The sequence below is a fragment of the Pelophylax lessonae genome (assembly GCF_965119305.1).
Source record: "Pelophylax lessonae genome assembly, chromosome: 11".
Lineage (NCBI taxonomy): Eukaryota > Metazoa > Chordata > Amphibia > Anura > Ranidae > Pelophylax > Pelophylax lessonae.
Window position 1 is genome coordinate 75,603,439 of NC_138778.1, and position 12,061 is coordinate 75,615,499.

A 12,061-nucleotide genomic window follows, 5' to 3' on the forward strand; every position below is an offset into this window, starting at 1 on the left:
AGGCTGCGGACATGATACAGGAGGTAGTCAGAGGCTGTGGACATGATACAAGAGAAGGTCAGAGACTGCAGACATGATAGAAGAACACAGGGGAAGCAGAGAGCACTGGAGGAGCTGAAGGGCACGGGGGGGGGGGGGAAAGGAGAGAATTAAGGGGGGGTTTGGAAAGCATTGCAGGGGGGTTGGAAGGCGCGGGGGGGGCATGGAAAACCAGGGGGATGGAGAGCACAGGGGGAGAGGGGGGGGGGACTGGAGAGCACAGTCTGGGGGGAACTGGAAATCACTGAGGGGGGAGCCGGCATGAACGTGATGACGCTGCGGTGCGGTACCCGAAACGGTTACCATCCCCTTCCACGTCATCATCACATTCATGCGGCCGGCCCGCCCTCCAGTGACGCTTTCGCTGCCTCATTGGTTGATAATCTCCCGGCTGTTACTGCTGCTGCTAGCCAGTCACAGTGTTGCCAGGCAAACCGCGGCTGGCCCTCCCCGCTGCCTGATTGGGTCATCTCTTCGGCTGCTGCTGGCCAATGACAGCACACGCATACCGCGGACCCGGAAGGACGCTAATACAGCGAAATGTAAATACAGTATGTGGCAATTATCAAAAAATAATTAAAATAATTAAGCATCCGCTCCCCCACAGTAATTTAATTCCATGACTTTTCCAAAACCTAGTGTGTTTCCTAATTTTCCATGACCTTTCCAGGCCTGGAAAGTGTCATCTAAAAATTCCAAAACTTTTCCAGGATTTCCAGGACCGTATGAACCCTGTTATTAACATTTTTAACACTGCAGTCAGTGCAAATTAAACTGCTAGAAAAAAAGCTTGACAACACCAAACAGCTAGACAGTGGATTGGAGGAGTCACTAATGCTGCAGTAGTGCACTCACTGCAATGCTTTTAAATCACTACTGCAGTCAGTGCAAAACTGCTACAAAAAAATCTAGACAGTGGGGAGTCAGTGGACTACTGCGGCAGTAGTACTACACTCACTCACTGTAATCATTTTAAATCACTACTGCAGTGACTGCACTGGTGATTTAAAATCATTGCAGCAGTGAGTGGCACACTACAGCAGCAGTAGTCCACTGACTCCAATCCACTGGCTAGCTTTTTTTCTAGCAGTTTTGCACTGACTGCAGTGCAGCCCAGTCAGTCAGTGCAAAACTGCTAGAAAAAAAAAACTAGACAAAAGTTAGAGTGGAGTGGACACTAGTAGTACTATACTACTACACTTTTAATACTCCCAGTTAAGTAGAACAATATTATAGTGCAGAAAGCATAACATTTCAGCATGTTCACCAGCTTCTTTTCTTTTCATAAATTGCTGCCACTTCACTAAAAACATGCTCACTTGGTACCGAGGAAGCAGAAAGATATCTTCTAGCATGAGAAGCAAGTCTTTTGCAGCGTGCCTCATTGTCTTTCTACCACCGAAGAGGATCACCACTTTTTCTGTCAATTACTAGTTCCTTCAAATAGAGATGAAGTTCATCATCCAGGCTCATTATTGCAGATTCAGATGAAACCTCCGCATGAGGCCCGAATAAACACTGAACATGGCATCTATTTGACCTTGATGTCCGCTGTCTTTTTGGACATTTTTCTCCTTTAGCATCCTGCTCTTCCACATTAGAAACCTGCTCTTCTTGAGTTTTCTTTTCGGCAGGAACCTCCTGCACCTTCTGTTGAATATCTTCTGTCAGTCATTGTTTTGCCTTGGCCAATACATCATCAGAAGAGAAAGAATGGTTCTTGTATCGAGGATCCAAAAGACATGCAAGCACAACATTTTTATTCTCTTCATGCTTCTCAAAACGTTTGGTGAGGCTGTCACTCATGGCCTGCCTACATTTAATGCCACGTGTGTTGGGTCCTTCATTCTGTTGAAGAAGCATCTTCAGCACTCTCACACATGGGATGACAGATGACACAGATGAGTCGTAATGACTCACCTCTAGTGTCACTTCCTCTATGGTGAGGAGGGTCTCAATGACATTGGCTACAATGTCCCACTGATCAGCAGTAGGACAAGAATGTCCTCCAAGTCCATATTCACCTGAATATATGATAAGGGCTTGCTTCTGCTCCAGCATTCTTTGCAGCACGTGAAGTGTTGAGTTCCATCGTGTTGGAACAGACTGTATCAAGTTGTTTTTGGGTATGCCAAGGTCTTCCTGAATGCACCTCAGTCGCTGCTTGGCCAGGATTGAATGGTGGAAATGGCCTGCGCACTTTTTCAGCATGCTAATTTACCACAAGTTGGAGGGTGTGTGCCATGCAACTGAAGTCTGACACTTCAGCAAGTCTCATTCCTTTCACCATGTTCGCTCCGCTGTCTCAAAGCACAAACATCACTCAGTCTTTGGTGATTCCCCATTCTTCTAGCATGCCTAGAAACAATTCTCTAATGTACTCCCGAGTGTGGGATCCTTGCATCACTTTTGTATTCAACACCAAATGCCTTCTTGTCCATCCGCTGTCAATGAAGTGGCATGTAAGACTCATTAGTGATTCTGTTTGTCCTGACCAGCAGTTAGTCGTGAATGAGAGTGAGTTGCGAGAGAGAGTGAGCATTCTTTGGTTGCAGGATATTCTTTACTTTCTCAACGACCTTTTGGTGAATCTTTTCCAGCATTTCAGTTTGATAAAACTTATCACACTTCAGTGTGTACCTTGGCTCAACTATGGACATCAACCGCTTAAATCCAGAGTCAGACACCATTGTAAATGGCTGGTTATCAGTGACCATCATCTCTGTGATTACTCAGAGCAGTTGGGATCTTCCATCCGATTTTAGCCACCTGTTTTTTTTCTGAAACATATCTGTTATTGTTGCCTGGGATAGTGATGTTTCACCTTGTGATTCATTTTGTTTTTTCTGTGCTGCATGATGTAATTCAAGATGATGAACTCTTAGATGGGCCCAAAGATTTGAAGTTTTTTTGGTTTTTGCAGTTATTGATCCCCATGCTTACATTGTTTGTGCACGTGTTGCACAGTGCTGCTGCTTTTCCTGGAGATGGAGATGAGAAATAGTCCCAGACCACACTTTTAATTTTTCTATCTGCATCCATCTCCATTGAAATTTGAAAGACACTAATGAATTGAAAACAGGCTTAAAAAAACTGGCTGGCTGGCACCCTGTGGTGATGAGTGGCTGGATTGGCACCCTTTGGTAGGTGGCTGGCACCCTGTGGTAGCTGGCTGGCTTGCACCCTGTGGTGGGTGGCTGGCACCCTGTGGCGGGTGGTTGGCGGGCACCCTTTGGTGGGTGGCTGGCTTGCACCCTGTGGTGGGTGGGTGAGTGGCTGGCATCCTGTGGTGGGTGGGTGGCACCCTGTGGTGGCTGGCTGGCTGCCTTTGGTGGGTGGCTGGCACCGTGGGTGGCTGGCGGCTAGCTGGTACAGGCAGGACCTGTGGCTGGCTGGTACAGGCCAGTGGGTGTGTGCGGGTGGCTGGCTGGCACTGGGCAGCTGTGGGTGGGTGGCCGCGGCAGCTGTGTTAAACACACTGTGCACTGTGGCTGTGTCATTGATAAAGAATCACTCACTGTCCCAACTGACAGCAGAGACTCCAGTATGTGGCCGCGGCGGCTGTAAAACACACTGTGCACACTGTGAGACTCCAAAACGAGGCTGAGGGAGGCGGCCTAAGAAGGCTGCAGAAGCTGTCCCAGATTCCCAGTGCGTGGAGGCGCGTGGCGCAACATACGTGATGACGTCATGGCAATATCAGAAACCACTGGGGCCGATTCCGATATATCGGGGAAAGTGCATATCAGCGCTCGATATATCGGTGTTGCCGATAATCGGTCGATCCCTACTCATTACCTCTATAGGGCGTACCGAATTATACACAGCTGTGATTTCTTACGTTGATTACCTTTATATCCAGTAGGTTCCAATCAGGAAATTAACATTTCCAGAGTGGAGGATGACCATTTCTATTGGCTAGTTTACAAGTACAGATTGCTTGCATTAGTGATATGAAGATATACCTACTCTCTACCATTATAGGGTGATTATTACACATATGCCTTTTATGCTAGTTGTTTGACTGGCATTATACACAATATAAAAAATATGTTTCTCTCCACCCTGAAACTTTAAAATAAAGTAAAATAAAATTTTGTTCTCATCATCTTTTACATCTATGTAGATAGTGACTTGCTTCATGGTCCCACTTATCCCCTGTGTCCACCCCAAGCCAGTTTTGCCTTGAGTGTTTGGAGGAGAGTTGTCTGCTAGTAAGACCTTGTTTATGATGTATTACAATATAAGTATATCGTATATGATTATGAATTACTAGTATTGATTTTGCTTATCTTAAGAGTATAATTGTCTGTGCAACCATATGGTCTTGAAGCTTATTGCGAAACGCGTTGACCAACGAACAGCCGTACTCTCACATCTACGTGATCTTGATATGTATTGCACTTTTCTCATTATGTAAATGACGTATACCTTGTAGACAATATCCTCCTACATGTATGTTCGGTTAGCTGACCTCTTGGGTAAGCTCCGTCATTTTAATTGGTATTGGTTTTAATATGGAATTAATAAATATCTATTTTGTGTACATTTATCTGTCTCAGGATGTGCCCATAAAGTTCACACAATTTACAGATTTCTAAGTACATCTGCTGCTCCAATTTTTGAATATTAGGATTATGGCACGCGCTTGATAGCTCCTTTTTTTCTATTCTAATGAACAATTGTCATTTTTAAAGAAACTGACAGCAGCAGGAGTCAATGTCTCAGCCAATCAGGAGGGTGAGTCCTGGGTGGCCAAGGCACTCGTGGACATCGCTGGATCGAGATGGGCTCAGGTAAGTATTAGGGGGGCTGCTGCACACGGAAGGTTTTTTATCTTAATGCATAGAATTCATTAAGATAAAAAAACCTTCTGACTTTACCACTCCTTTAAGGTTTTTTCACCTTAATGAATTCTATACATTAAGGTGAAAAACCTTCTGTGCTGCAGCTCCCCCCAGACCCACCCTTTTCTTATCTGTGCCCGACCTGATCCAGCAACGTGCACAAGCACAGCAGCTCCAGCCGCTGTCACTCTGCTCATTGGACAGATTGATAGCAGCAGGAGCCATTGGTTCCCCCTGCTGTCAATCAAAAGCTGCTATACGAGAGTGGGGGCAGGGCTGAATCCCGCTGTCTGTGTCAATGAACACAGCAGCAAGACTTATGAGCGAGCCTGCAACGCTGCTTTCCATGGGGACACCCGATGAGGAGGGGGGGCCTGGAGCACCGACAGGGGACCCCAGAAGAAGAGGATCGGGGCTGCTCTGTGCAAAACTATTGCATATAGCAGGTAAGTATAACATATTTGTTATTTAACCACTTTACCACCGCCCACAGTAATATTACTGCGGCAGAGTGGCTCGTTATCGTCTGACGACGTAGTACTACGTCGTCAGACACTCCCCCTTCTGGACGGCGCTTGCGCGTCGCCGGAGGCTCGCTCCCGCTGTTTTCAGTCACAGCGGGAGTCGGGCCAGGGGAGGAGCAGCGGCGATCGCCGCCGCTCTTCCCCCGATCGTCGGGGATCTAGTGTGGAGATCCGCCCGCCTGTGTAAACACAAGCGGGCGGATCTCCATAGTGACAGGGAGTGACAGATCGGACTGTTCAGCATAGCTGGACATCCGATCTGTCCATGACTTACTCAGTCACCTCCCCCCCCCCCACACGTCAGTAAGCACCAGGCATACATTAACCCCTCCCTCTCCAATAAAATTAACCCCTTCCCTGCCAGTGTCATTTTTACAGTAACAGTGCATATATATATAGCACTGATTACTGCAGTAATGTCACTGGTACCCCCAAAAGTGTCAAAAATGTCAGTCAAGGGTCCGATCTGTCCCCTGCAATGTCGCAGTCCCGCAAAAAAAAAAAAATCGCAGATCGCCGCCATTACGCGTTAAAAAAAAAAACACCAAAAATGACAGAAATCTTTCCCTTTGTTAGTAAACGCAATAACTTTTGCGCAAACCAATCAAAATACGCTTATTGTGATTTTTGTTTTACCAAACATAGGTAGCAGAAAACAAATTGGCCAAAAATTAAAAAAAAAAATTGGTTTTTACATTTTTTTTGGGGGGAATTTCATATAAAAAAATGTTAAAAATATTGTTATTTTTTCAAAATAAACGCTCTTTTTTTGTTTATAGCGCAAAAAGTAAAAATAGCACAGGTGATCAAATACCACCAAAAGAAAGCTCTGTTTGTGGGAAAAAAAGGACGTAAATTTCGTTTGGGTACGGCGTCGCACGACCGCACAATTGTCAGTTAAAGTCGCACAATGCCGAATCGCAAAAAGTGGCCTGGACGGAAGACAGCAAAATCCTCCGATGGTAAAGTGGTTAAAAAAGGAAAAAAAAAATTTACATTTAGAACCACTTTAACCACTTGCCGACCACCGCAAGTACATATACTGCGGCGGTCAGCCCCGTGCAGGCAAAGTGACGTACCGGTACGTCACTCGCCTGCGAGCCAATAGGGGGCGCGCTCCCGCTCGCTCACTGGGATCCACGCGCGTGTGACTGGCGGACCCGATGTCCGCCGGTCACTCGCGATCATCGGTTACAGAGGGAGAAAGGCCCTGTGTAAGTGCAGAGATCATACGATCCTGCTATGTAGGACCGTAGATCTCTGCTGTTACATGAAAAGCCACGCCCCTTTACAGATAGAAGCACGCCCCTAGGGACACACTTAACCCCTCCTTCTCCAATATAGTTAACCCCTTCCCTGCCAGTGTCATTTTTACAGTAACAGTGCATATGTATAGCACTGATTACTGTAGTAATGTCACTGGTACCCCCAAAAGAGTCAAAAATGTCAGTCAAGGGTCCGATCTGTCTGCCGCAATGTCGCAGTCCCGCAAAAAAATTTTTTTTTAAAAATCGCAGATCGCCACCATTACTCGTTAAAAAAATAAAAATGACAAAAATCTTTCCCTTAAAAGATTAAACGCGATAACTTGCGCAAACCAATCAAAATACGCTTATTGCGATTTTTTTTACCAAAAATAGGTAGCAGAAAACAAATTGGCCTAAAATGTTAAAAAAATTTAGATTTTTACATTTTTTTGGGGGGGAATTTCATGTGAAAAAATTTGAAAAATTTTGTTATTTTTGCAAAATTGTCGCTCTTTTTTTGTTTATAGCGCGTGATCAAAAATCGCACAGGTGATGAAATACCACCAAAAGAAAGGTCTGTTTGTGGGAAAAAAATTACGTCAATTTAATTTGGGTACAGCGTCGCACGACCGCGCAATTGTCCGTTAAAGTCACGCAGAGCCGAATCGCAAAATACCCCCTGGTCAGGAAGGGGGTAAAATCCTCCGGGGCTTAAGTGGTTAAAGTAAACCTGCTGAGAAGAGGTATACAGGCAGTCACTGTTGACCTCCTCTTGGACAGTCTACTTTCTCATCATGCTTCAATCCTATCTCAGTCACTGACCTATATTAGAGAAGTGAATGAACTGAGGAGTGTTTGGTCCAGGATCCGATCCCACCAGGAAGCTGTCACCTGTATAAGCCAACCATCTGCGCCTGGGGCATTCCCTGCCCTACATGTGGGCGAGTATACATGTGGGTGAAGGGCAGGGAATACCATGACCGTAGATGACTGGTCCATACAGGTGACCGCTTCCATGCGGGATCTCATACCTGGGGTTGGATCCTGGTCCAAACAAGCCCTAGAACCTCCTAGACCAATGAAGGCGAACCTTGGCACCCCAGATATTTTGGAACTACATTTCCCATGATGCTCAGCTACAATGCAGAGTGCATGGGAAATGTAGTTCCAAAACATCTGGGATGCCAAGGTTCACCATCACTGCCCTAGACTGTGCTCCAAATCTGAAGACTGGTCTCAGGTCAGACAGTAATGAAGCCCTGCGATCAGCATGACATTCACAAGGAGAACTCAGCTATGACAGCACTCAGGATTTTCTCATCCCAGGAGAAATATTCCATCTATGTCTGCCTGGCACAGAGCCTTGTCCACAGCCCTCTCCCTCAGGGATAAACATGACACACAACCTGCTTCAGCTTCTCTTCTATCTCCTTCTTCCGGCCCGAGGTCTCCTCGTTCGGGATCATTCTTCTGGTAAATCGTGCAAACAATAAAACCGGCTATGGAATAGAATCCTCTCCACCCTTCCTGGCAGCTCCAGAATCAGATGTCAACAAGCCTCACTTCCGCCCAAAGGTCACCCTCACTTCCGTCTGCAGAAGGCCCTCCATGTTGGTGGGGATGGGAGGGCTGGGAGCGGCCGCCATATTGGTGGAGGCGGAATAGGTGTACTGTGCGGACACTTCGTGCAGATGACAGCGGACACCGCTAGGGGCAGTATATACAGAGAGCAATACTGTATATAACCGAGTAATCTCCTCATTGGGCAGACACGGTTATTATATACAACGTGAGATCTCTGGAAAAGTTGTTATTGTTAGGGGTGGTGGAGATTTCTAGTTTCCTTGAATTTTAGTGAAATTCATGAGATTTCAGGGATATTTTGTCAGTTTGTTGAACTTTCAGTGGATAAAGTGAAGTGAGAGTAAGGCCTCACACTTGTATGACCTGAAAGTCACGTGACTTGAAGCACTGCCCGTGTAATCCTAAAGTCTATGGACCTCAAGTCTTATCAAAGTCGGACCAAAGTAGTGCAGGGACTACTTTAAAGTCGCACAGATATAAATGGTATTCATTGGAAATCATGGGGTACAATCTGTCATGCGACTTTGCAGCCCAAAGTTGCAGGAAAAGTCGCACAAGTGTAAAAGGAGCCTTAACCACTTTACCACCGGAGGATTTTGCTGTCTTACGTCCAGGCCACTTTTTGCGATTCTGCACTGTGCGACTTTAACTGACAATTGCGCGGTAGTGCGACGCCATATCCAAACGAAATTTACCTCCTTTTTTTCCCACAAACAGAGCTTTCTTTTGGTGGTATTTGGTCACCTGTGTGATTTTTACTTTTTGCGCTATAAACAGAAAAATAGCGTACATTTTTTAAAAAAAAACAATATTTTTCACATTTTTTTTATATGAAATTCCCCCCAAAAAAATGTAAAAATCAAAATTTTTTTTAATTTTTGGCCAATTTGTTTTCTGCTACCTATGTTTGGTAAAAAAAATCACAATAAGCGTATTTTGATTGGTTTGCGCAAAAGTTATTGCGTTTACTAACTAAGGGAAAGATTTCTGTCATTTTTGGTGTTTTTTTTTTAAACGAGTAATGGCGGCGATCTGCGATTTTTTTTTTTTTTTTTTTTGCGGGACTGCGACATTGCGGCGGACAGATCGGACCCTTGACTGACATTTTTGACACTTTTGGGGTTACCAGTGACATTACTACAGTAATCAGTGCTATAAATATGCACTGTTACTGTAAAAAAATGACACTGACAGGGAAGGGGTTAATTCTATTGGAGAGGGAGGGGTTAATGTATGCCTGGTGCTTACTAACGTGTGTGGGGGGAGGTGACTGAGTGACACAGGGACAGATCGCAGGTTCAGCTATGCTGAACCCTGCAATCTGTCACTGTCTGTCACTTAGGAGATCCACCCGCTTTGTTTACACAAGTGGGCGGATCTCCAAACTCGATTCCCCGACGATCGGGGAAGAGCAGCGGCGATCGCTGCCGCTCCTCCCCTGGCCCGACTCCCGCTGTGACTGTGAATACAGCGGGAGCGAGCCTCCGGCGGTGCGCGAGCGCCGCCCACAAGGGGAGGAATCCAGCGACATAGGTCTACGTCGCTGGACGGGAACTAATCACTTTGCCGCAGTAGAGCTCGAGTGAGTGGTCGGCAAGTGGTTAAAGTAAAGGCTATGTTTTTATTTTGGATAGAATAATAGGGTTTATCAACCCTGTCAGACTTTGTATGCTATCTGTGCCCCATTGAGGCGATATCCCTTCACTGTCAGTGGCGTCCTGTGTTACCATGACCACAGCAGGTGGAGCCTTCCATGTTGCCGAGTTTATCGCTGGCGTCACGCTTTGGGGAAGGATCCAGTGAGGCCCTTTACCTTGTTATACAATCACATCCTCCTCCCTCACATCCGCTGATGAAGTCCCACCTACGGGGACGTAACGCGTATGGAGGGAGGAGGAGTCGATGATGTCACCCGCCATCCAGCTCGGAGAACGATTCCACTGTTCAAATGTATACTGTGCACTGGGTACAGTGCCTTATCCGGTAATTTTAACCTTATGTGTGATACAATAAAGGATTCTTTTAGTACGTTACACACTATATATTACACACCTATAAATAAGGCGCTTTGGCACTTTTCCACTGCATGGTACCGCATGTTACGAGTTAGAACGGTTCGGTACGATTTGGTACAGCGGCGGTTTTCCACTACATGTACTCGGTACGGCACACTTAAACAGTACCACCTCGGTTGGGCTTCCAAGCGGGCCGTACCTATACCATATCCCACAATCCTTCGAATGCAGCCTTGATTGTTTGTCACTACTAGCCACTGATTGGTCAGATAATCGTTGTAATCCCACCCACTTACTACTTTAGTGGAAAAGCAAACCGAGCCGAGTAGAGCCTATACAGTGTTGAAACGTGCTGACTCGTACCACGCAGTGGAAAAGCAAACCGAGCCGAGCTGGGCCAAGCAGTGCTGAGTGGAGCCAAGCCGGTAGTCCATATAGTGGAAAAGTGCCATATGTGCATTACTTTGTTTTTTCATGGTGATCGATTGGACCACAATTGAGTGAGGATCCCGGGTCTCAGAGTGCTTCAGCTGTGATTACTATCCACATACTCTTTCAAGGACTCTGCTTGTTTGACTCGTCTGGTAAAACAGGGGCTCTCCTGGAGGTAAGAAGCTAGTGTGGCTGGTGGAGGATTCACTCAGTGGAGCACATCCAGTGGTTTTCTTGACTGCATGAGTGCTCCTTTAACTTTGGGACTCTCATTTGCATTTCCATATATTCCATCGTTTATATCTATTGTTAATGTTCTATTGTTCCTTAGCGCTGCACTGTGATCATATGATATCCCTTCACTCCCTGTCCCCCAGCCACAACGGGAAATGAGGAAATACCTGGTTGTCACCAGAACTAGTGTCCCCATTGGAAGATTTCCCCTCAACTCCTCTTCTGGTGACAATTCAAAACAGTGGGTAAACATTGACAGTTGAGCAGTAGTTTTACTGCCCCCTTAACACCCACCTAATGCTAACATGGTGGCTGCATGGGTTGGTACACATGCCACAGCAAAAAGAATACCCCCTGCCGTGTTAAGTGGGCATTACCACTCATTCAATTGAATAGGGCAGTGCCCCAACTGCCCTGCAAGTGTGTGCACTGTACATGGTTATGGTGCTGTACTGTAGGTAAAACAGACAGTGAGGAGGCGACATATCACCTCCCAGCTGCCTGTTAGTTGCCTTTGAAAAGCGATCTATCATTGGACACAAGTGTAAACGAGACCTCCGAGTTGTCACCAGAAAAGGAATATGGGGGAAATTTTCCAGTAAGGGCACTAGTTTTGGTGACAACTAGGGATTCCCTTGCTTTGGTGGGATTTCTTCTCACTTTCTCCCCAATGAGACACAGATGCCACAAAAAAAAAAAAAAACATGCCAGGGGTTATAACTAGAGTTGAGCGGACACCTGGATGTCCGTGTTCGGTGGGTCCGGCCGAACTTGGAAAAAAAAGTCCGGGTCCGTGACCCGGACTTTTTCCGAACTTGACCCGGACACCGAACCCCATTGAAGTCAATGGGGACCCGAACTTTCAGGCACTAAAATGGCTCTAAAAAAACCAATGGAAAGGGCTAGAGTGCTGCAAATGGCAGCAAAACGTAGTTAAGAGCATGGCAAGTGCTCTGCAAACAAATGTGGATAGGGAAATAACTTAAAACAACAAAAAAAAAACAGAAAAATAAAACAATTTTCTTCATCTGTGAAGGACGAGGCCCATATGGAGTAGGAGGGAGGTTGAGGTGGCAGTGGATGTGGCGGTGTAGGTGGAAGCGGCGGTGGAGGGGGACGAGGTAGCCAACACTGCTTTT

The 12,061-nt window shown here is 46.1% G+C and overlaps 1 protein-coding gene across 8 annotated transcripts in view; it reads right to left on the minus strand.

Annotated features, from left to right (window-relative positions):
- The window catches only part of EXOC7 (exocyst complex component 7), an 89,245-nt gene extending 81,017 nt beyond the window's left edge, over positions 1–8,228 (minus strand). For 7 of the 8 annotated variants that reach the window (XM_082271854.1, XM_082271851.1, XM_082271849.1 and 4 more), the window contains exon 1: positions 8,064–8,228. In XM_082271854.1, coding sequence (XP_082127980.1) covers positions 8,064–8,123 — 60 coding nt within the window. In that variant the 5' untranslated portion in view covers positions 8,124–8,228. The remainder of the gene's footprint in view (positions 1–8,063) is intronic. The other variant, XM_082271853.1, reaches the window with a different exon arrangement.
- Positions 8,229–12,061: the final 3,833 nt, after the last annotated feature.